The sequence below is a fragment of the Ostrea edulis genome, chromosome 4 (genome assembly GCF_947568905.1).
Source record: "Ostrea edulis chromosome 4, xbOstEdul1.1, whole genome shotgun sequence".
Lineage (NCBI taxonomy): Eukaryota > Metazoa > Mollusca > Bivalvia > Ostreida > Ostreidae > Ostrea > Ostrea edulis.
In genome coordinates this window covers 48,611,528-48,638,866 of record NC_079167.1, presented here as the reverse complement: position 1 = coordinate 48,638,866, position 27,339 = coordinate 48,611,528, and the positions used below count along the sequence as shown (strand labels likewise).

General features: G+C 33.7%; 1 protein-coding gene across 5 annotated transcripts in view; it reads right to left on the bottom strand.

The window, feature by feature from the left end:
• LOC125668650 (nuclear receptor subfamily 1 group D member 2-like) overlaps positions 1-27,339 on the bottom strand; it is a 55,122-nt gene that overhangs the window by 9,063 nt on the left and 18,720 nt on the right. For 4 of the 5 annotated variants that reach the window (XM_048902969.2, XM_048902970.2, XM_048902972.2 and 1 more), the window contains exons 4-6: positions 12,716-12,828; positions 4,744-4,894; positions 3,255-4,432 (exon numbers count right to left, since the gene is read on the bottom strand). In XM_048902969.2, coding sequence (XP_048758926.1) covers positions 3,255-4,432; positions 4,744-4,894; positions 12,716-12,828 — 1,442 coding nt within the window. Of the gene's footprint in view, positions 1-3,254; positions 4,433-4,743; positions 4,895-12,715; positions 12,829-15,805; positions 17,743-27,339 lie in introns of those variants that run through there. The other variant, XM_048902973.2, reaches the window with a different exon arrangement.

The window sequence follows — 27,339 nt, the reverse complement described above, 5'->3', positions numbered from 1 at the left end:
GTGCAAGGTGGACCTTATAATGAATTATTAGGACACTAGTTACTCAATTACTAAGACACATTAATGTTTATTTGTTCATTCAATGTCTGTGGAAAAACAAGATGTGTATGTGAAACACTGACATCCCCCCCCCCCCCCCCCAGTAATTCCAGTACCCAAAGAAAGGTCTTGTAACAATGAATAATCGTGTGAAATATGAAAGCCCTAGCACTAAGAATTCAAAAGTTATGGCCAAGGTTAAAGTTTTTGTGGACAAACAGACAAACTAAAAATTATATGCACCTAAATCTCAGATTACAGGTGCATAAAAAGTGAGTATTTAAGTCCAAGGGCGATAACTCTTGTGAAAGTAGATCGATATACAGGAAAGTGAAACTTGATTTGTAAGTTATTATCATAAAAATCTGCTTAATCTGTAAGTTGTTATAGTAAACATGCATATCATATGAAAGAACATCAGAAAACTGAATAATTAGAAAGTTTCAAAGTCTAAGGAAATAACTTTGGTGAAAATAGATTTATCAAAAAGAAACTTAAACTTGATGTGCAAGTCATCAATATAAAGAGACATAAAAAAGAACTGCATTGACAACAAGCATTCTGAGAGTATTGCATTGCAATACATGGGGCCCTACCGGTCACAAAAATTATTGGACTGCAACAATATTCAAAGTTCATTATGTAGGTTATGGTAAAAGGTAAAATTGGGGAACCAGGATAGGAATGGTTGGAAATCAATTACTATTCAGGTACAAAGACTAGACCAGGAAAAAAGACAAATTTATAATTAGGTTTAGGTCTTTAACCAAGTCAATGAACTGTGAAAGGTAGGTGATGATGAATAATTTAGCTACATTGTTGTATTTTTTTGCCTTTTCTTGATTATCTCCTCATGGAAGGGGAGATGGCCCTTCATTTGAACTTAAATCCCATTCATCAAAGTTTGGTTAAAGTTGATTTAATAGTTCTGAAGATGAAATTGTAAAAAGTTTACAATGCGAATGATGCCGACAAACAACAGATAAATTTTGATCAGAAATGGCTCAAATAAGTTAAAAAAGTTTGGAAAACAGTTAATAATTAGAAATTTTCAAAGTCTAAGAGAAAACATTGAATATTTATAAATTTTCAAAGTTCTAAGGGATGAAAATAGGTCAATTGACATGAAACTATAAAGAGATATATACCATATAAAAGCTCATTATCTGCAAGCAAAAAAGTCCAAAAAAACTAAGACAGAACGACGAAAGGAAAAAGGTAACATTATATGCCCCAACCACTTAATGGCAGAGAGATATCAAAAGTTTGCAAAGAAAACATTCTAAAAAAAACCTGTCCTTTAGCAATGTTTCTACTTTCTTATAATGGTGTTTCACTTAAAGGACACATCTCGTGTTTTCAAAGTATACAGAGTTATATGCATTTTGTCTTCCTTATGCTTATAGAAATTAATTGTAATAGTTCGTTCGCTGAAGTATTGCGATAATTAGCCACAATACGGACTTAAATCTAAGCCCCGATTTCAAAAAGCCTAGTTAATTAGATAGGTAGTCACGTGGTACAGTGACGTCATATGCGACCTTCGTCCATCAACTTGTTGTAAAAGAAGTGTTAGATATTTCTAAAAACTCGGGTTTTAGGGGCCTAATTTATTTACCATGGATAACATTTATTTCGATGTTGACAAATTTCTCGAGTCTTATATCTTTTAGCCACCAGTGCATACAAATAACGACCCAAATGTAGCGAGAAAAGCGAATATGAAATCTGCATAAATTTGCGAGTAAATAATGTTTACATCGGATCACTGTCTAAACACAATTTGGTAATGCCATGTCTGTAAACAACTGTAATTAGCGGTGTTGATTTTCTAAAATAAACATTGCAACTATTATTAAATTTATTTTTGGAGAAGTTAGATAGGCCTAAATTATGATGCGATTATGTATCATTGACAACTAGGCCTACTGTCACGGGAGCATTTCGAAAAAGAAAAAAAAATAATAATGATCAAACTTATTGTGAAAATCACAGTACTTTTAAATTATTTTATTAAAGCAATTTTATTAGGCCTAATCATTATTTTTTGTTATCAACACGTTGTTACTTAGGAAGTGGGAGCGCGGCGTGCTGTTGTTGTAAACACATACGCGTTCCTTAAAAAAAATGTAAGCATTATAATTCAATTCAAAGTCGGGGAAATATTATATTTTATTATTTATAATTGAAAGTTCAATTATCTTTTATCTTTAAATTTCTTTTTTAAAACTACCAGTTGGTAGACACTGCTAGCAAAGTTCTGCCTATATGTTGTTACAAGGTGAAGGTCAGTTGGTGCGAGTGTGTATTGAATTCGAGAGCAGAACGGAAAGCATATGCCGTAGGCCTATATGTAACAGTGCGTAGCTTCGATAGAACCATTTTCTCGCAGTTTATCTACGTATTTGTCCAAGTGCTTGTTTGAAAAAGTACAGGGACAAATTCTACTGGGGTTTTTTATGGCAAAGTCGTTGTGCCGACAAAAAATATTCACGTCTTGTCCCTCATGCCTTCCTTCGAAAATTGAAAAAAACACAGTCCAAATCTTCTCTACTGACAGCAAGTACACCCTTAAACGGCACAAAACACCCTAATGCAGTGTTATTTACAAACTGTTAATGTGATAATTGTTTGTTTGTCAATTAAATCTAATCTGTTTATGAAATGACTATCAACTGTTTTCAAATCTTCTCGCTCGAGGTCGCATATGACGTCACAGATAATGGCGCGTAAAATATCGAAGAAAATATGCATATCGCAAGATTTGAATTTCATCGCTTTCAAACTCGAAAACTACGCAAACTGTTTCATTTAAAACACATGTAAAGTAGTTTTAGGCATGAAATGAATTAATTTTGCTGAAAAAATTAATAAGTTTAAAAACATGCGATGTGTCCTTTAAGAAAGGGATAGATTCAACATAGTATGAACTACACTCAGGCATATATACCACTCAAGACTAGAGTACTTTATGCATTCACATTCTGACCAATTCATGCTGTACATGTTTTGTTAATTAACATTATTTAAGGGTATTTTGCAAAGCTATTCACTTTCACTGTACTACAGCTGTCATTTAGACCTTATGACGTGTTTCACTGTTTTTCATTTCAAAGTATTAAAACAATACCTATGCCAATAAATTTGTCATCTGTCAAATTTGGTGAAATAAAACTAACAAATGCACTGTTGACATGAATAATGCAAATATTTACTCTTAATTGAGCATGTAATTCAGGGAACAGGATGCTCTTCAGTGTGTGGGGGTTGCTGATCGACAGTTGATCGATGCGGGCCAATCTGTCTCTGTGCAGAGTCAGGATTTCCTCCATATGGTTAAGCTGTAGTTTCAGGAATGTAAAAGTCTGGTTAAATGCTTCATGAATTTTGAATGTCAGTAGTGGAATTGTCAGTTTCGTATCTTCCTCTCGGTGAATGTAAATATTGGGTTTTACAAAGGGTGCCACAACTGCAGTGTGATCCAGGCCCCTCTCCCTATGAGGGAGGTGGGATCTTGGGGGTGGGGAGGACTGTTTCATACTGTAATCTTGCCCCATGTTAATGACCAGCTTCTGGGGGGACTCTGGAGAATCTGACCTCTCTGAGATTGTTTCTGTGCGTGCATACTTGGTTGGTTCTGGATAGATATCAGTACTAGCATTAGGATTGTATGGTCGCTTTTTAATAGGGCTTCTATGGAATTTCTCCTCAGGTCCATCTCCTCGGTTGTGTTTACGCAGGTCAAGGGTCATGTTTTCTACAATTACTGACTGCTGCTGGGTCAGGAAATTCTCCTGGGCAGCTAACTCACTGTGATGACTGACCAGATTCTGTACAAATTGTGGATATGCCTCCTCCAGATTTGCCTTGTTGTCTCCTCCTTGTAGCAGGAGTTGAGGATGTGAATATCTAAATGCAACATGCTGGGGCAGAGTCAACAGAGAACTGACTATTGAGTTACGCACTGCTGGGTCCCCATTTTGTGAGTGGGCAGGAACATTATTAATTTCATGAATGGATGAAGGTCTAGAGACATATTCCTCATCATGGTTTTCCTGTTTGATATGGACCCTAGGCAGACTGTCGTTGCTGTCTTCTGTTGAGCAGTTGGTTTCCACAGAATTTCGATTTTGGTCTGGCGAGTGTTGACTCTGCGCCCTCTGTTTGAGCAAAATGGACAGGGCAGCCATTGAGGCCTGTGGTGCTGCATCCTTGTGGAGATTTTCTGGTCCAATCTCAGTAGCTTTGACAGCTGCTTCTGCTGTGGCAGCAATGCGGCGCTCTGCCTCCGAGTTCAAACTCAGCAGACCATGCAGTGCCTGTTCGGTTTGAGAGTCCTCCATAGTTTTTATCATTTCTCTCATCTTGCGAGATCTTCGACCAAGTTTTGCAGCTTAAAAAAAAAAAGAGAAAAGAATGAGTGGATGGTACACATTTGCATAGTTATTCATATTTAGTCAAAAACTTCAACAGAAATGATAATCATTTTGATATATTAACTTTCAATATTAGAACCTGTTTTCCTGCAACCTTACCACAGGGAAAACCTCATGTTTACTTAGTAAATGACTCGCAGTTTCATGTCAAATATGCTACTGATAAGTTGCAATCAATAGTTCAAGGCAGGTTTTACAAGCCTTTTCACTGAAAAATGTAAAATTAACAGAGATGACAAACAAAATAGATATGAATGGCTGGCTGTACCTGAACGAGACATGCCCAGAGCCAAGCATTTTTGTAGGCGGCAGTATTGGCATCGATTGCGAGTTAAGATTGTGATGTCACAACTTTTGTTGTAATAGCACCGTTTGCGGGCTGGGTCTCCGATATCCTGTAGAGCTCTTCGGAAGAAACCCTAAAAACATAAAAAAAACCACATGGTTCATAAGGTACAAACACTGTCTATGAAGTGTATGTTGCACTGTGCACGGCAGATATGTTTTATGTGTACTTTAGTTCTGTGTCAGAGATCAGACAAATTACACTCATTAATTCCCCAAAGCCATGATGTCTTCCAAAAATATCTACCTAATTTCAAAATTTTCTGAAGAAAATATTTTCATTGCATCAAAGAACTTAGCCCAGAGGGTCAAAACAGCAAGGTACAAAGGAAATGATAAGGTTTTCAAGTTTCATTGCTATGTACTTTACTTCTAAAGAGACAGAATGTTAGATCCCCCTCATTCTTTATCTTACATACTTTGCACAACATTTTTCATTTCATTCTGTTGGGGAGAGTTAATATAAACATGTTCCCAATTCTTTTCCCATAATGTACTCAAGTATTATATGAAAAACAATAACATTAAACCCCTAAAAAATTGTGTAAATGGTTGGTTTGTCAAATTGATTGTTATACACTAATTACATTTTTTACATCTTGATAAATGTGATAAAAATGGACAAAAGATTGATAAACTAATGAAATGAAGACAACACATCAGCATTTGCATATGCACACTGTGTCACCATGCGACAGTCCCAGACATATCCTTTGATTACGTAATAATTCACCTCTGATATTTAGCCTGCTTTGGTCTACAAAGCAATCAATATAGTGACCTATACTGGTACCTGTACCAATACTTAACACAGATCAGATATTTAGCACAGGTAAAAGACAGGTAGACATTAATTACGCAACATGATGTATTGCCTCTGACAAACCGGGTTCCAGCAATCACCAGATCTTGTTCTTTAATTCTTAACACATTAAACATCTGAAGTCAAGAAAAATTCTTTTCTGATGATTGTAAATGTCTCAGTTTCCAAATAACCTTGGAATATCAAATCAAAATCTTTGATATTAAAATCATTGTCATTGATATCCCAGATTGCTTTGTTCAAGCATATCTGACAAAGAGACAGTGGGAGAAGCTGATTGCTAAATTGTGAAATGAGAATAAATTATACATAAACAACATTGCTCACCTGAGTCACCTTGGCCCTGCTGTTGTTCAGCTGTTGTGATTTTTAAATATTTTTTTCAATCTTTAATTTATCCCCATGAAAAATTTTGACCCCATATTGTGGCCCCAACCTAGCCCCAGAAGGTAACCACATAACTGAACCGGAATTCATGGGGATGTCTCAATGCCAATGACAAATATGATCTTGCTGTTCTGGAGAAGAAGACCTTTTTAAAAAGATTTTCTTTCCTGTATCCACTCTAACCTTAAGGTTAATAATTTGAATAATTTTTTTTGAATCCATGCAATTTAGGAATGTTTGCATTTGATATGATTTTGTATGCCCCGCGAATCTTAAAGAGAATTTGTTATAATTTCCTGTATATTCCGACATAAAACATGGATCTCCTATTGTGGCCCCACCCTGGGGTCCCTGAATTGAACCTGAATTTGAACTACCTGACTGTTTTATGTCCCTTTGAGAATTTTTCACTCATACTGAGACAACACAAACTGTAGGTGAAGTATCACAAATTTAGACCTATGCTTAGTGCTCAAGACCGTAGCAGTGAGGGGACCTATGCTTAGTGCTCAGGGCCGTAGCAGTTCTTTAATGTGTCAACACCTGCCATGATATGGGACCTCCATTTCTAAGGTCATATCTGAAAGACCCAAAATTGTCACTTCCAAATGCTGAGCGTTTGGTGAAGGAACAATCACTACTTATGTTTACATCTTAGATTTGATGCGGCCAAGAAATGAGTGGGGCTCAAACTCACAACCTCCCAATCACAAAGCGAACGCTCTACCACTGACCTACCACAACTGGTGAACCACCCGAAGATGCTTGCATATTATTATGACTAATCATGGCCCTGCTGTTAATGAGGTGAAGATTTTTAAAGACATTTCCCTATAAACTCCTATGTAAAACTTTGATCCCCTATTGTCGCCCCATCCCACCCACGGGGGCTATGATATGAACAAACTTGAATCTACACTGTGTCAAGAAGTTTTCATTAAATTTCAATTTTTTGGCCCCGTGACTCTTGATAAGATTTCAAATGACTCCACCCTATCTATGCCTTTTCTTGATTATCTCCCCTTTTAAAGGAGCATGGTCTTTCAATTGAACAAACTTGAATCCCCTTTACCCTAAAATGATGTGTATCAAGTTGGACTGAAATTGGTCCAATTGTTCTGGAGAAAAAGATGAAAATGTGAAAAATGTACAGACAGATGGCAGACAAAAGGTGATTAGAAAAGCTCATTTGAGCTTTCAGCTCAGGTGAGCTAAAAAGTTATACAATAAACCAACTGAAATCAAATTGGCTTACATTTTCCAGTTTTGTATAATATCAATTGCCCTTATTGGCCTTTTCAAGTGAATGAACTAGCTTTAAGAATGAAAAACATGCAATGAAAATGTAAGCATTTACGTCATCTGTTTTCTTAACATTGTTTTGTTCTGTTTAAGTTTATTGGGATTATCTAAGAGGATTAACTCATTATTTAGATTAGCAGCACATCTGTTATTTTGGTTGTTTACGTGGAAATTTCCTGTCCTACTTTCACTTATCTGTTAACTAGGATAGCTCCATCAAACATCACATGCTCAAAATTTCAAGCTTTGATCACTGAGGACCAAATTAGTTTCCTAAACAAAATTTTGAAAAATATTCAAATATGCCCAAATATCAAAATTAACTATGACTAAATAAATAGTCATTGACAATAGAATTATTTACAAATCAATATTCATCAATGATAGTGCCACATAAAAGAGGAGATTACTATCTTCAATATATAAACAAAACATTTTTGCTCTCCTATAGGGGAGAACATTACAGCTATATATAGTGTCCCAACAAAGCATGTGGAGTCCCTGAATTCCAGGACTGTGAGATGGAGATCAGATTTTTAATCTGTACAGCTTGTGATTTTCTCCATAGCAGAACATAATAAAATTTTGAAATATTATGCAACAATTATATTTCATAATGAGCAATTTTTGAGTTTCAATATTTTTTTCAGAGTGTGGTTTTATTTTTTAACAAGAGACCCACAGGCCTTATCGGTCACCTGAGTATCATTTTTAGTTTCACTAGCCTCAAGGGGTATGAAATCTATAACAATTTTCGTGTTCTGCATATCTAAGCTAAATTCTAATACTCAGAAAGAGCATAAAACAAGATGTTATCTTAAAACACAAATGCCTCTGAAAGTACTCATACTGATGAAAGGCTTTACATAATACATGTTATATTAACACTATATGACTATTTTGAACTTGCCCTAGAGTCAGAACTCTTATCCAAGAAATCCTGAAATTGCAAGTTTGGTAGAGGCCTCCATGTATTTGCTAAATATTACGGCTGTCATGGTTCAGACAATTTTCGGTTCAGTTCAGGAAACAAAACCTCAGTTTTCGGTTCGGTTTTATTTTGTGTGATTAATCAAAGTAACTTACAATGATTTCAAGAATAATGTGGACCCTGAAGCATTTATTTTTTAGTACAAATGCAAACATCAATTTCTAATGCATTTTATTCAATAAAACAACAATCAATAAGTAAGTAATATTAACTTAAAATCGACATTATGTCATAACATAAGGTTACATAAGCTTTCAAGAGCCTTTATGATAGACTAGGTGTATACGTATGTGAGGTTACTGCAAATTCAGACTTATGCATGGCGCTTGTAATTAAACAGTTGTAGCAGTAAGAATTCTTTAACATAACACATGCTGTGACACGGGACCTCCGTTTTTAAAGTCATATTCGAAAGACTCATGATTATCACTTCTAAATGCCAAACGTTTGGCTAAGGAGCAATCAACTTCTGACTCTCCCTTTCTTAGAAAATTTTAAAAGTATTCCTACCCTTGTGATTTCTTTCCACATGTCATGGCGACATGTAGCGAAGAAAATGGGATATGGTAAACAAAACTGAACTGAAATCCGGAAAATACAACCAAACTGAATGTGTTTTTACCACGGTTAACCATGACAGCATTACTAAATATCCATTCATCTCTTATTCAACATCAGCACAAGTAACTTGTAAGTTGAAAAAGTCTGCTTTAAACGAAACTTACAAGTATATTTAACTTACCGGTATGTAAACAAAAACATGACACGAGCCTTGTTTACATAACAACAGTCCATGCGAAAGTTTTTTGGACCACACAGGACATTTGGTCCTGTGTAATCAATGAACACACCGGACCGAACCAAATTTTGTCAGACCGAAAAACCTAATGTAAAAAAGTGAAACACGTGCAAATGCAAAACCAAGGAAATCTTATTTATTATACTAGTAATACTATACCAGGGATCCCTCCCGTATATTACTTTAGATGGTCCATGCGGTTTCAATCACATTCATTTACATATTTGGATTTGTGTGCTATTTTTTCTTATAACAAATATTTAAATGACTCCGCATCAAAATAGTAAAGTTCAAAACCGGACACTGAGACATCGGACATTTCGGTCCGGTGTAAAAAATGATGCATCGGACCTCAGGCACTGTACATCGGTCAGGTCCGACGGCTTTCGCATAGACTGTAACAAATAATTGTGAGCTCCGTATCTCCCATGTACCTCGACAACTGACATTCAAATTTTTGTTGACCATTAGAAATACCTTAGTTAAGCATTCTAAACATCAAAAATAGAAAAATAAAATTTGAAAATTTTCAGCTCAAATCATGTCCATGCCCCTTTAAAGTGTGACACTGGGGTTATGACAATAGTGTCCTGACAAATTAAAAAGTAAATTGACTTGATCAGTAAACTCTTGTTAAAATTTGGTTTCTTAAAGCAGAATAGTTACCGGGTAAGCACTTCAAACCAAGTGAAACATAAAGTTGTGGGACTATAACTAACCCCAGACTTGGAAACAACATTGATATTCCCCTTGAGGTTCACTGCCAAGGAACTAAAGTAGCAAATATGTGCAATGATTGTATAAAGATGAAAATTGTATGAATGGTTTCTATAAAATACTAATATACATGTACTATAAAATACTTGCATTAATACATGTTAATTTCCTTAATATACATTAACATTAAACTAATTTTTTATTATATATTCATTTTACATTTATCTTAAGTGTCAGAAAATTATTGAAGTTTATTAAATGTAAAGGACAGTATATGACCATACTTGGACTTGGAACCTCTACCCTGAGGTTGTGAAATTCACAAATTTGGTATATCCTTTTCTGCTTTTCCTGAATATACCTTTAGTTTTTAAATAGTATCCACAAAATTAAAGAAGTTTTTCAAATGACAGACATTTAATCACTATATCCGTTTTGGTCCCACCCTGGTACCAAAAACTATACCCCTGGGATCATGAAATTTACAATTTGGTAAAGGGCTACCTGTTTCTTCAGTTCAAAATATCCACTTAGTTTCAATTTAGCATCAATAGCATTAAAAAAAAGATGCTATCTAAATGTTTTACACATAAACACTTCATATATGCCGAGTTTGGCCACACCTTGGAGTCAGAACGTCTACCCCAGGGATCATGACATTTATAATTTTGGTAGAGGCATTCCTGCTCTAAATGACTATGCATTTAGTTTTTCTTCCAGATATGTGGTTGTAGAGAAGATTTTTGAAAATTGGTAAATTTTTAACATTTTTACCCTGCCCCAAAAGCCCTGGGAATGGAAGAGTCCTGAAATTTAAAATTCACATTACCCTAGTCCCAAAGAGACTTCATACTGAATTTGAAAAGAATTGGAAGGTTATTTATCAAGAAGTTAAAAATGTTCAATTGTTTATGCACTATGGATGATGCCGACAGTTTTTGTCCCGCCCCAAACATCCCAGAGGTGCAGGAGTCCTGAAATGTACAATTTATGTCCCCCTTGTCCCAAAGATGCTTCATACCAAATTTGAAAAGAATTGGAAGGATTGTTATCAAGAAGAAATTAAAAATGTGCAATTGTTGATGCACAAAGCCAGATGCAAACCAATAGCAATAGGTCACCCGATTGACTCAGGTAACGTAAAAGGAGGAATGAAAATTCAAGGCTACTCTTCCTCAACACAACTCAACATTCGAATCTAATTGAACTGCCAGACTTACAGATTTTAAAACAGCATCATTTTGTCTCATAAGAGCAATATATGCCTCAGTATGATAAGTTGGCAATCCTAGGTTGCTGGTTCAATGCCCAGTGATGGAATTTGGCTGTTTTAAATTGCCCTTGGACAATGCACATTATCTGTATTGTCTTGTTCATCCAATCATACCAGATTCAGATGGGGATTACCCTATAATGAACTGTTCCACCAGGGGAAGTCTAATAGTATGACCCTCATCTGCCTTGCACAAAGGAAACAAGGTGGAAGTCCTGCTAGTGCTTTGGAAGAATCAACAAATAATTATTTCATCCCCTTCCCCATGCCCAATCCCATTCAACCTAATTTAACTGCAAACAAAAGAAAGAATAATTTACAGCCATCTTCAAATATTAGTTTCTTTTGTGAAAAACTGATAACTAGCTCCTTCCATTGTGTGTCTTGCCATTCAACATGATTTCTTAACATACAATTAATCTGAATTGCAATGTTTTTTGATGTTTCAATTTTTGCTGCATTCAATTTCCTAAATTTGATTAAAAATCTCCTGCACAATAACAAAGATTATATAAATGAATGCATATATAACCTGTACAAAGCCAACATGTTATTCTAAAACTGTGACAATTAATGTGTATTTCTTTGGACTTGCACTGAAACTCTGCCCCTGACCATTTTTCCATAAGGAGTGACTATGTAGAACTAATTTTATTGATCAAACATTCCAAAGATACATTCTACTCTCCATATCTTACTGGTAAATGGATAATATGTTTTAACTTGCTCACATTGAAATGCAGGTTTTTTTTGGGTTTTTTTTAAAGCTTGAAACTTAAAAGTAATGATTATACCAGGCAGTGCTGGGCGACAGTACAACATTTAGCGAGTTAAGTAGGTAATATTCATGTAGATATTTTAAGGACTTTATCTTAATTTTACATAATGTTCTATTCATTTTTTTCCTTGAAATTGTTTTTCCCCCTTCTTTTTAATTGGGAACAAAATTCAGTGAAATATGAATAATTCACTACTAATCAAGGTGTACACAAATAAAAGCATTGATAAACCTAAATATGCTGAAATTGATGTATTACCATACCACATTACTTTTTGCTGCAAGTCCTTGCATCATGAAGACTAGATTCAATAAATCTTTTCTAAGCGTTAAGATTTGGGCAGCTCCACAGATTTTACATAATAACAGTTCCATTGCCTTGACAGTTTCACAGCATTATACAGTTACTTCATGTATCTCATGGAAACAGTCAAAATTATTGTCCAGAGGTGGTGTGGAAGACTTCATGAACTGTTTCCCCCAAGATACACGAAATAACTGTTTTATTATTCAATTGATTAATCTACTTTTCTGTAATTAAATGAACCACTTTATCAATGAGAATTTAATTTGATATTTCATAAAATGTTGTTCAAAATTATGTATTTATAAAGCTCAGTTGTGATGATGAATAGGTACAGTGCAATCTTAGTAAGTTGCACGTGCAGTGCCATGAATCAGTCAAAACTAATGACCGGTTAATTTAACTGCTAAATTAACTGCTACATGTACAGAGAAATCAAGAAGGAACAAGCAAAAAATGGTTGATTACTCAACTAAAAGTAGCTCAACTGCAGACAATTGGATAATAAAAGACCATCTTACCTTGCACCCTTCGCAGGCCAGTACTCCATAGTGGATCCCAGATGAGCGGTCTCCACACACTAAGCACTTCAGATTCCAGTTGCTATTGCTAGCACCATTGGATTTAGGAAGACCTACAAAACACAAAGTAGGGACCATGATCTATAAAACACATATCAGGGATCGTAAAATTCCATGAATATGTATGTCAATGAGCAAACCTTCGTTAATAGTCACCTTACACAATGAGCAAACCTTCGTTAATAGTCACCTTACACAATGAGCAAACCTTCGTTAATAGTCACCTTACACAATGAGCAAACCTTCGTTAATAGTCACCTTACACACAGGCCTATTTGGAATGGAATATATCAAACAAGTCAGTATTATCTAATACGGCAATCTGGATCAAAGTAGAATTGTCTTAAATCTTACCCACACCTTAAGATAGTAGTTTATGTAAGAGTTTTCCATGCTACAAAGGCCTTGATTCCAACATTCTGTTTTTCTTAATACAACTATCAAAACTCCGAATAAAGTTTCAATTTCATACATAAAATAAATTTTTAAAGAAAAGCAAATGTCTCCTCAGCTCCCAAAATTGAAAGTGCTCCAAATTACACCCCCTCCCCCTAATATACCGCATGGTATGGAGGAGAAAGCATAAATAGAAACATAGACATTATGAACTGCATTTTGTGTATTGAGGGAAAAATATGGAGAAAAGATTCAACATCGATGTGAAAAATGTTGTATATGATACAAAAATAATGATTGCTATGCTGAAGTACCGATAGGAAAGTGAACATACCCTTTTACATGAAAAAAAAAAGTTATAAAACACTCCTCTTTGATCCACTGTAAATTGTAGGAAAATTCTAAATCCCTGGGTCAGAACAATGTGAACATCATTAAATGATAATGAAGTATTTGAACACAATTTCAAGACTATCCAATAAGCCACGGGACGATGACATACCAGAGAGTTACCCTTTTATTTAAAGTGCAGATTTTCCTGCACATGACTGAGGCTTTATATCGCTATAATCTTGCATCTCCATCTCAAAATTTTACTATCAAACAAGATGTGTTTTAGAAGAATATATGCCCTCTGTATGGCAATATTGAAAAGGATCAATTATAAATTTAGAATGTATGGAATGATAGTAAAATTATGACTTCTCTATAAATCAAGGGCAACCCAATACTAAGTTTGACTGTATTTAATTTCATGTAATTTTCAGCTCTTCAGGCCCAATGGTTCTCGAGAAAAACATTTTTAAATGACCCCACCCTATTTGGCCTTTTCTTGATCATCTCCCCTTTGAACAATCTTGAATCCCCTTCACCAACAGATGATTGGTACCAAATTTGATTGGAAATGGCCCAATGGTTCTGGAGAAGATGAAAATGTGAAAAGTTTGCAATGACAAAATTTGAAATGAATAGCCCTTGAACTTAAAAGTAAATTAAAAAAAAATTTTGGATGTGTTTTCCCTTTGAAAACAAAAACCCCTAAAAAAAACATACCTACTATCTGATTCATAAATACAACCTTTGATCTATATTTTCACTTTGATTTATTCTACTTGGTTTCATTTATTGCAGATTACAGAATAACTATTCTACAACTATTGTTTTCTTTATTAATACCTTTCATATTCACACAAGTTTTTCATTTGGCAAACTACAAAACTGAATTGCTGAGGGTTTATTTCTTTCATTAGTCTGAGATGTCCAGAACATGTTCTAACCAATGAAGTGAACAGGTACAGTGTGCAAGCACACCCAGGATATTGCTTGATGTGCACCATGTTTTTAGGAAGTGAAGGGAGAAAACAGAAAATTGAGAGTGTAAATGCCCAATATGCTTTGCTTTCAAAATCAGCAATGAAAGTAGAAAATTGAACAAATATATTATTATAGAATAGTTAGAAATGAGTGACTATGAAATGAAAATGTGCCAAAAGTTTAAACAAAATGGTTTGTATCTAGCCGTGTAATCCTCTGAGAACAATATCCTAAGTTATTGACAGGGTCCAAGGACAACAGATGCTTTCTTGACCCAAGAACTGGTGTAGTCTATAACTCTTGTTATACAACTTTAATGTTGAAATGTAAGTACAACATAATTATATATATATAAAAAATTTAATGATGCTGTTTTGCCACCATATAACATGTCTACTTATGGAATAAAACCATCTCCCTTGATCAAATATTCATAAAACTATCAGGATTTTGTGACACAACACTCTTTGTTAAATATGATGTTGCAGTATGTAACAGCTATTAAGAGCAAACTTTGCTGAAAATGTATGCATGCATAGAATGAAGATCATTGATGTACATAGCTAATGAAAATAGGGCAATCAGATAGAATTTTTTTTATTGTTATAAAATGGGGATGTTCACAATTCATTTTACTTCTGTGAGAGAATACACATAGAAAACCTCCATGAACATGAAACTACAACAAAAACACAAAGCTTTGGACTGTTCTCAGGTATAGGGGTAAAGTGGTAATGTTCCAACAAGTCCCTTTTAATAACAGTATGAAGAGTCATCTTTTCAAGGACAAAGATCGTGTGGTTGATACACTCACTGTTCCCTTTTAATTCATCTGTACATATTTATGATTTCTAGAGCATGCAAGTTCAAAATCAATATTTGAACTCTTGACTCTCACTGTGCAGATAGCTAACTAGCTACTTCATTAAGGATAAATTCTTAATCAGCATAAACATGGATAATTTTTTCTGGTTGCCTTGATTTCAAGTACTTATATTATAACTTGTAACCTAAAAAGATGTTACAATATTTGGCAATTTATTAAAAAGCATGCCAGAAATGCTCTTGACAATAGTTCAGGTATATAATACTGAATATAACTCAATTAAACCTTGAATTTAATTTTTTCTGGCATTAAAATTGAAATGAAAACCATGTTTGATATCCTCTAAGTATACATAATCTACAAAAATTCAGATTTAAAAAATATTTTCTCCTCTCAAAATATCACAAGTTTAAAAGAACAGATTCATGCTTTAGTTAAGATAAGTTTTCAATGTTAGAGTTTTTAAAAGATTAGTCACCAGGTTTAAGCAGTACCTTTGATGGCCCTGTACCATATGGTGAACATGGAGCTTGGACTAAGTAGATCTGTGTCTGCCCGTAATAATTCCATTTTACGAAAACACTAATTATCCTCGATTTAAATGAGTGCTTTGCACTCTCGTTTCACAGAAAGGTAAGCACTTAAAAGTACATGCCAGGTCTGTAACAGACATTATGTAAACAAGACATTTTTCCTTGGATTGCTTCTATTTTAGGCCACAAAAATTAAAGAAGAAAAATCGGGGATTGTGAAAAAGAAAACCCATTGATTGTATTTCCTGTCATCTTTTTTCTTCAAATTAGTCCCTTGAATCACTGCCAGAAATAATCTGTCAATCTGGCATATTTTTACTGCATTTCATCCTGTAGATACCAAAGTTCATGACATCATTAAGTGCTGGGCTGTCCTTATATGCCCAGTGACCTGTATATGACTGTAGTAAAACCCCACAGAGACCTTCTCTAGGTGAAAAACCACAATCCCTTAAAAGAAAATATGTATGTGAGTATAAATCATATTCATTCCAATTCTCCTTTGTCCAATGGACAAGAATCAATGAGACGTAAATCTGTTCGATGTTTGAGGGTCAACAAACCAAGTACATTAAATAAGGCTGAATGAGAGATCAATCAAAAGCGACTTGGTGTAAACAAGTATTACATACTCAACAGTAGGATATTCAAATTTATAAAGTCCTTTTTTATCTATTTTTTTACTTGTTTGCTTTCTTTTCTTATGCTTATTTGCCTTTGTTTTATCATTAATATTAGCATTACTATAATCATTTGGGAATCTGCTAAAAATATTTCAAAGATTCTATAATTCCTATATTTCATTCACTATTGCTAGTAAATTCTTAAATTTCTTCAAGTAGAATTATTTTGAATTAATGTTTACTTGTTCAAAGTTTTAATCCTTGTCTATAATTTGATAAAATCTTTTAAAAGATCTTAAAATATTTTTTATACATTTAGCATTGAAAAGTAACATACATTACTAAATTAGTTCTTCATTTATTTTTCAATAAGTGTCAAGCTATTTCTATGGAGTCCCATAGTTACCTTGCCCTCTTGACCCTATAAAATCAATAGGATTCTTCCTCTCTTGATAACAAAGCTACATGTGAAGTATCAAATTAATCGAGCAAAAAATATGTCCTGTAGAGCGTCTACAAGCTTTTTCTGTGAAGTCCCATAAAGACCTTGACCTTTGACCTTTTGATCCAAAATTATACAGGTTCTTCCTCTCTAAATAACAAAGCTACATGTGAAATATAAAAAATGTGGCCTGTACAGTACGTGTCTACAAGCTGAGTGTTGTACACAATGTGAATACCCACCCACACAGGAACAGTCACATTACAATATCGCTTCTTGCAATGAATTGCATGGTGATAACAATTATTTATCTTCAACACAATCTTCTACTTTTCATATCTTTCACACAACTTGTTAATGTTAACTGTTTCAAGCCATTTTTCATATTAGAAGTTCCTATGGCACGTAAAATTAGGCATTTTGTTATGCTTTTCTAAGACAGTGATGATGTGGCACACATAAAATGATCTGTGACACAAACCATTCCATGAGATACAATTCAGAGGTCATGGCAGATGATAAATACTTTAAAGTCACACCATTAAAGCCAAATTTTTTTTCAGTCTACAAAAAAAAATCAAAATGAAAATAAAAAAAATCCTTATAATAGTTTCCTAATAATCCTGAGAGATATTGATTGAAGATAGTCTAGTGCACTTTTAAAAAAAACCATCCCACAATTTTTTTTATCACATAGATGACAGACATATTACACCTGTCATTCTGCATCATTAATGGTGTCTAGACAAAAAAATCTGTAAATTGGCCCAATATCATCAAAAAGTGTCATTTAATATCAAACTTACTCAGAATGAAAGTGATAATCACAAATCTGAAATCCAAACTGCATTGTGCGAGTAGCGAATAGTAAATTCAAGCCTTGGGAATATATATTCTTGGGAAAGTACTTCTGATTAAACAGATCTTTGAAGTATCTGCAATTCCCAATTGTCTTGATTTAGTAAAATGTTTTTAAAGATCAAATTCCATTCCAAACATGAATGAAAAGTAATTGTTACATTTACAAGATAGTATTAAAATTCCATGTGTTTGAGTCCGAAACCTATTCCAATAACAGCATTGTTTTCATGGAAATTCTTACTGACAAGTTGGATTATGAAATTTAATGTGATAATTAAAAAATCTACCTTACCTTTTTGTAAAAAGTTCCTCCCAAGAATAAGCCATTGTAAATAAAACGGATTTAACCATTGCTGAAAATTAGGCCACATCACTGTGTTTTCCATTGAAACTTACTAAATGAAAAATGCTCCCTAGTTCAAGAGCTGATTTAAAAACAGAGCACCATCCCAATTGTTCCCTATTCAGTACACTATTTATAAATACAATTTCACTATTCAATTTCTGTAAATCCTCAAGCATGTGAAACGACCAAATAAAAAAAATTGCTCTGCAATTAAAGTGCACTTGATGTACAATAGGTACTATTAAAGTACACAGGCTAATGTCATTAAATCTTATTTCCAAGTCTAATCTTTATTTAGTGATGTTTTTGAGGGGAAATTTTGCTTTACCAGGATTGACCTTATTGACATTCTCAAGGTCATCATTTGTAAAATGAAATAAATGATTCATCAAAAGTGACCTTAATACATGCACTACTGAAAATTTGACAAGGATCTTTTTAATTCTTTCTATTAATTTATTCAAATTTTTTTGTGTAACAAAAGAATCTGAATTCATTTTTCTTCTTGCAAAATTTCTCCCAGAACACAGCATATATTGTCCAGAAATTAATATTCAAGGAAGTGTGAAATCAGAGAATCTTATTGAAATTCTAGTTGTTCCTGAGGCACATACATCATTCCAGTTCAAATCTGTCCTTTGGACTTTGCATTGACATCAAACTTGGATTATCTGGTAGCTATGGAAGTTTGTCAGAGCCAGCCAGGGATATCATTCCTATGCACATTACATAGTGATGATATTACACAGATTCCACTTTTAGTACAGTTCGAAAAGAGTACCCTTTGTAGTGATGCAAGGTTTGGTGTCATTAATTTTGGGATCAGTGCCAAAATATAAAACAATGAGATATACAACTTTAATTCATGATTATGCCAAAATTGTACCAATTTCATCAAATATTTTTCATGAGTATACTATATAGCTGTTATCCCCCATCTCTTTAGAAGCTAGGTGGGGTTTGGGATATTTGCCCTATCTTTGTGTGTGTGTATAATCAATTCAATCATTGTATCAAGATTGATATACTAAATGAGCCATCACTGGTTCTACGAGTTCTATTAAACCTAAAATGTACTTTTTCTTTCGAAATATCATGGGCCACACACATAGCTTTACTAGTAGGTCATACTGTTTTTTAATTGGCTCACAGATTTTTCGAAAATTTCACATGAATTATTCAAGCCGCTGGGTATGGAAGAGAATGTGTTCTCCACATGAGGTACCAGTATACTTTCAAACTTTCAGAGTGCATGCACAAATACATGCATCATAATAGAAAAGCACCTAGTTTTTTTGGCATTTCCGTGATGAACCGGAAAAAGGAATGTCAAGATGTACTGTGTGTGTACTTTAACAGTACCTTGATTGTGTGTTTAGAAGAATTCATTTTTCTACTTTATTACAATGCTACACAACTTATTTTGATTTTAAAAACTTTCACTGCTCATTTAAATTGTCTTTTGCTTTTTATTGATCTGTATGAGAATCACAAAGTTCATTCGATCTGTATCATCATGGCTATTTTAAGAAGCTTATTTACATGTTGGATGTCAATCTAAAGCTGTTAATACCAGCGATATATAAATGAGCGTATCCAGGATTTTTTTTTTTGCAATTTCAATTGCATTTCTGTAACGTTGCTTTGTTTTGGTATAATAAACAATTTATTGCATGAATGTTCTGGAGATATGAAGATCTATTCACCGAAGAAAAATCATTTTCCCTCAGGCATTGCAGAGTCTGAAAATACGATTTTCTTTGATAAAAAAACCTTTATGTCTCCCTCACTATCATGCAATAAATGTAAACGTTCTTTAAAATGTAATATCATAATGTGGTTTTTAACAGTCACGTCTTTTTTCTTTCTTCCACTAAAGTGTAAACGATGTTGGATGACAGAAACTTACAGGAGTTTTTAGTCCCCCTCCCCCTAACTATTTGAATTTAGATTTTTATCCGACATCGATCTTTTGAAATCTCGCCCCTTAATTCAAGTTCAAAAAAGGTCAAATCAAATAAAAATTTTCTTTTATTCTCGTACTGTTTGCTTGTAAGAGTTATTGTTCATGTGGGATGGTATATATGAACTTCCGGTAAAGAGTTTACAAAGCACTCAAATACAAACATTTACATTGGATATGAATTCACTTAATAATACATGTACAGACTTGCCATTATCTCCCATCACAACCGTCAAAGACATCAGACTTCCAAAAATCACAAATACAAACATTTCTTCTCGTAAATCATTTTTTAAAAAAGTAGCGACAAACTCAAATTTGCACTAAGTTATTGATGTAAGGCCAAAAGCTTGTTCACATACTTTTTTATTTTTGCGTAATGTTGAGGTCTTATATTGCTTCTTGCACAACGGTTCAAAATTCTAATATCAAACAATAAAATCAAAATCCCACTACACTTGGGTCAAAACATGCCCTCAATATAGCCCCATTCAAACTGAAAACACACAGCTTCAAATGATTTCTTTTATTGATGTAACCAGTGAAAGACAGATTTTTCCTCTAGCTGCCCCCTCCCTAATAAACATAGTATGCTGGATGAAAAAGCGAAGATAACAGTCATCTATCTTATATATCCTATGAAGAACACAAAAGTAAGTTTATGGCAAATAAGTTCCCTGGAAACACCTGAGATATAATCACTAAAGCTCTGAACAAATACATATATGACTTGCTTCTACTTTTCTCCTTATTGAATGTGTATCTGTTGCAGATTTAAGGGGGGGGGGGGGGGGCGCAGTAGGCGTGCGCCCCCCCCCCCCCTCGTTATAATTTTCAAATTTAAGGTAAATCATGTTCACTTGCTTAGAAAAATGTAAACGATAAAAGAAGCAATAATTTCTTCCATTCTCGGAGAAATAAATGACAAAATCTTTTAAGTTATTGAATTACTTTTATTGGGAGAACTTTATTAATTTCATCTTAGGCCATGACAATTTGTAATCTAGTTCGTCGGATTCGCCTCTTCTATTTGTAACAAATCCAAATTATAATATTATCAAAAAATAATATCCGCCCGCGTGTTCAAAAATATCTGTAAATATTTTTTTTTTTTAGTTTTTACAACAAGCGCACAAATAACCTTCATGTATATACTGAGAAATGACAGAAGCGCGGGCTCTCGAGAAATTTCCTAACAGTGTAATACGGTTAAGTTATTCATGATATCTATCTTAATATGTACGATAGTTCTTAACACTGGATTGGAAGTTGTTCGTTATGCTGGAATCGAACTGGAAGCCGATGAAACTTTTGAAGCGCTATTCGATGCCACTATTTAGAGAACATTGATAGCGTATACTTGATTGTTTGATTAGCCTATATATTGACTGAAGTCTCTCTTGAGAATATTTCACTCACATGAAAGACATAACCATTGCCGATGACGGGCTGCAAAATTTAGGCCTATGCTCAGCGCTTATGATACTGAGGGATCTTTATCGTGCCACACCTGCTGTGACAAGGATCTCAGTTTTTGCAGTACTATCTGAAGGACCGCCCCATTTATTCGCCTCTTACAACAAGCAAGGGGTACTGATCAATGACTATTTTAAACCGGACCGACAGTTAACGACAAATTCACAAAAGGTTTGGTGATGTCCTATCAAAATTCAAGAAAATGCTCAAAGCGATGCAATGGATATTGCATTTGCAATGAATGTCAAAACTGGACGTGTCCCTAGCAATATGCATATCTCTGAATCGAAAGTTTGTAGAAATGAAACTTAAATAAAATTCTTGAAAAAGACCTTATCAGTTAATGTTGCAAAGTACATGTATTAGGTATAAAGAAAATAAGTCTTTGAAACCTGAAATACTTCTTATTTATTGTAAACTATATCAACAAAGTTGAAAAATATTAAGTTTATGTGGTAAACAAATGATATCTGATGATTTTAGATCTTTATTGTTAGGCGCCCGCTTTTTAAAATCACACTTAATTCAATTAAAAATATTTATATTTCTTGTATTCGCTCGCCTCATAATTTTTATCTCCAAAATTGAAAATAATATTTGTAAAATAATTTCGCCCTCTCACCTCACTTTTTTTGTCTGAAAATCCGAAGAACTATTTTACAAATTGGTGTGGCCTTATTAAAAATGACAGAAAACAGTAAAAATGACTACACAGGAGACATATTTCAAGCCCTATAAAATCTGTAAAATACAGGAGCTTCCAGGGGTTTCACCCCCTGTGCCCCATCCAGGGTAATTAAGTACACTTGAACAAACACCATATGCAAGCAAGAATAAGAATTAAAAATGATCACTTTGCAACACCACAGAACGGTGTTATCAAAATTCAATAATTCTATTTATCATAAAGAAATAATTCAAATGGTTTCGAAGTTTCATTTATAAGAATTCCTGTGTCAAAGAAAATCTCTTCGGACGGCACTTTTAAGTTCTTACAGGACGTGCGAGTCCGTTCTCAAAACACTATGTATGATTATCATAAAGATATATGATTTAGTCTGACCTTCATGATTTTTAGACGTACATTCTTTTTTCTCTTCGTATTTTCATCCTCAGCTGACTTTGTATAATTTGTATCTTTGACCAGAAATGTACCAGTATGTTACTTGTCATCATTTACCATATATTGTAATGGTTTTGAGAGGAATCATTAAACTAATTATGAATTCATGTAAATATTATATATACGTATGCTTGGAGCGTGGAATTGTTATCAACACTTACATGTATCAGTGTTATACTGCAAGGTGGTTTATTGCATGCATTATAGAGCCTGACTGGGAACTTACAAAGAGGTTTTACCTACAAAATGGATTAATTATCGTAATTGCCAATATTTGTCAGTTCTTTTCCCTGTTTTAAACATAGGTGGCAAAAGACTTGTTTACGTCCTTGTGACTTCCAGTGTACACAAGATTTATGAGAGATCAAGTTCAAGTTTTTTGTTGTGTGCCGGGATACTCAACCCACAGGGGTGGGGTGGGGGTGGGGGGGTTAGACTTCCTGAGAAATTATGCTTTTAAATAAAGTTTTTCATTGCCATTAAACATAACAGCAACAACAATCATTTCAAGTTCCACGCAATGTGACTGTGTCGTGCGCCAGAAACACTTCAATTCAGTCTTCACAGATGTCGACTTGGTAGCAGAAAGTATTTACTGTGGGCTAATCAATTGTTCTGTTAGTAGATCAGAATTTTCTGCATTAATGTTTTATACTGAAATTTGAGTAATTTTTAGTGATACAGTCATGAATGATTTTATAATTCTATGTTCTATGACTCGAACCACCAGCCCCTTTTATAGACTAGATCTATTCGCACTGGGGAAATTTGAGTCATTAAGGTAGCTCATTACACTAAAATTTAATGGCTCATTAAAACACCTTTTATGAAGCATGATTTCACCATCAAAAGAGTGATGCAAGCTCTCAATTATTTTATATGAATTTTTATGATTTTTCATGGAATGATAAAAAAGGTGTTTGCAAATAAGAGATTGTTGTATCCATATTTTGCTGTGATTTGGTGTAAGATATGAATATCTAATAAAACATGTCTAAACGATTCATATAAACGTTCTAATTTTTTAGAAAAAAATACAGGTGACTCTCGATAACGTGAAGTTCAAGGGACCTTGATAAAACTTCGAGAAATCGAGAGATCAAAATTCGGAAATTGAAGGTCCGCCGGTATGGTTCAGATTTTACAGTTACCGGAAATGTATACCAACAAGATCATATGATATCGTTTTGACATGTTTTCCTTCATATTCGTCAGGTACTTTTGATATCAAAATAAAAAAACCTTATTTTGCATTAATAAAAACATTTCAAAGTTTATGTATTTATTTATTCTTTAATCATGCTTTGATAGGCATACAAAACCAAATTCCGATGACGCTTTACTATCGCAAACGAAACAGTGCACAATGTTATGTCGCTTTACACAAAACACAAATTCTAACAAATGAGTAAAACGATGTTTTAGAGTAACTTTACACAAAGAACAAACTCGAGAAATTTAACAGTCTGTAGATCTCTAAATCATGTATAAAACTACTCTCTCGTTGTCACGTCAAAACAAATTATAGATTTTATTCATAGTTGGATTCTATATAATTTTAATCATCACGACTCAAAACCCCAGTGCAGGATGTAAATGGACCAATTAACCAATTATATACTCAAGGGTGTCACCTCCACAAAGAAGCACCAGTGATGTTTCAACTATGTAAACACCTAATTACCCCTCCAGCATTCAACAAAATCCAGGTAAGGCCAAAGCGGAAATTATTACACACTTGGGTAACGGTGGGTATACGCTACCACCACTTCGAGAGATCGAGAGTGAAAAACAATGAGATGTGTTTTACGGGACCCAACTTCACTTCGAGAGATCGAACGTTCGAGAGGTCGATAGTAAATTTGCTTTGTTATATAGAGAAAAAAATCAGGACCATGATTTCACTTCGAGAGATCGAAGTTCGAGACATTGATAGTCACCTGTATTTATGAAAATCGAAAATGTTATTTGTTAATATTTTTTAAATCTAAGGATAAAATCTTCAAAATACATGTCAGTTAGAAAAGAGATATATGGAAGAAATATATCATAAAAAGAAATTGAATCGAAATGACTAAATTTCAGGTATAATCACTTTATTCACACGAGAGTAAAAAGTACCGATCCCGATCAAAATTGATAGAAATTGCTAACTTAATCATATTGTTGCTAATTGTATGCACTGCACTATGAAATAAGTTTCTTTTATAAATTCGTTTAATTTGTAAACCATTTTTAATACAGTTTTTTGATTACAATGTTCTCTATCACTATTTTTTATAATTCTGATCAGGCTTGGATCGTAATATTTCTGAATTTTGACCATCTCAATTCAATTCATTTTTAAATAAATTTTCTCTGATATATCTTTTTTCTAACTAACATGTTTCTTGAAGATTTTATCCGTAGATTTAAAAAATACGAGCAAATAACATTTTATATTTTCATAAATATTTTTTTATTTAAAAAATTAGAATGTCTATCTGAGTCGTTTAGGCATGTATTCTTAGATATTCATATTATGCATCAAATCACAGCGAAATTTGTACTCTAGTATGTTATCTGCAAACAAAGTACTTTTTTCATCATTCCGGGAGAAATCACAAAAAATTTATATAAAATACTTGAGAGCTTGTATCACTCTTTTGATGGTAAAATCATACTTCATAAGAGGCGTTTTAACGAGCCATTAAATAAAAAAAATTGTGTAATGAGCTACCTTAATATATGAACGGAATATGGTCCAAAAATATATTTAAGATTTCATTCAAAAATTAATTTTAGATTTAACCTAGATTGTCAAAATATAAATGAACACGGTTGCTGACAGCAGTCTCTCTCTCTCCCTTCCGCCGTCACTCGGTATGACGACACGATTGTAATGAAGGGATGGCTATATAATCAGACTGTAACTGTAAGGCAGTGAATATTCTTAGATCTTGTTTTCGTTTTTCATTACTGGATTGTGAATTAATTCCAACACTTTACTCTTGTTGAACACTAATTTTGTTATAATCAAAAAGTGTTGTAAACATTGTTTTGTATTTAAACTTCAGGGAAAATGACAGTCTGGATTCTTCAATACATTGAAATTGTCAAACTTTCATAACTTAATCAAAGTTTGCATTATCATGGTTATTTTGTTATGTCATATTGACCAACTTCGAACTGACCCATGAAAGTACAGTCCAATTTGTCAAAGAAGTAAGTACCAGTTCTAGCCTACCGTATTTCAACTATATAATTGGCACAAATGAGAAGATATTTCTGAAATTTTTAGAAATAAAGTTTAAACTTGTAATTCAAATTGTAATATTCAATTAAAATTTAGAAACTTGAAATTTTGAATCATTCTTGCACAGCTAGAATTCAACCTAATAAAATTTATTTGAGCTGCCAATTTTTATGCTCTCGCTTGCCCTATTGGCTGTAATAAAATAAAAAGTTAACCGCAAAGACTGTTTAGCTATAGTGTCATCGTCCACATACGTAGTAAAAATTAAAACACGCCAATAAACTGTTAGACGTGAAGCTAAGGGTCACGAGATAAATATATACCTTCATATTATGGATATATTTCATTAACGATATTCTTAATTCTCGGTGTGTGTGTGTGTGTGTTGTTTTCGTATCTTATTATCTTAAACATATGCAATTTGACCACTTATAAAGAATTATGATGTATTGTATATATTATATATTCAACCTAAACTACGGTTTAAGCATGTAAACTTAATCAAGAATTAATTTGTACTGAAAAAAGTTCAATTGTATTGAATGTCATTTATTCAATCGAGCTGACAGAGAAAATTTGGTTGTAACTGAAACTCTCAAGGAGCTCTCTTTTCTGCCAAGAAAGTCTTGCATTTTGTTTTCTAAGCTTGTCTCTAAGCGTACTGAGGTCCCACGATCTGTAATCTGCCATCGTTACTAAATATTGAACAACTTTCTAATCTAAACGTGTCCTTCTGACGCTCTCTTAAAATGGAAGGTAGAAATGCCTTGGACGTAAACGAATCGTACGCCATCAGTAATCAAGGGCAAGTAATTTGAAGTTTTATTTGCCATTGCATGGACATTTGCTATGCAGATCATCAAGTCGAATCAGTCATTAATTAACAAAATCTAGACTTCTGATTATGACCCCCCCCCCCTTTTTTTTAAAAACACATATATGACAATTTATTTACTAAAAATAACCCAGTTCATCGGTTACAAATTTTTTAATCGGTTAGCATTTACCAACTGAGTAATCGGCTAGCTGGTTAATCATTGCCATCCATAGTATTTAACTCATGTGTTCCCTCCTTCATAGACCAACTAAGTTTTGGATACCATCCAGCACAAACGACAACTCGAACAAGCAATAATTATGAAAATCCGGAATGAATATGCACATCTACAAAGTATGTCCATATTAATGCAAAGTTACAAGAAATTCTGTTCAGCGGTTTCAGAGGAGTTGCACTGACAAACTGTTTCAATACTATATCTAATTTGGGCAAAACTTACAAGTTCAAAAGGAACATAACTCCAAGAAAAAAAATCAAATCAGAATTTCCTGCAATTATTCACATCTACACATTTTGTCCTTAACAACTAAAAAGTTTCATGAAATTCAGTTCAGTGGTTTCAGAGGAGTTGCACTGGTAAGAACCTGA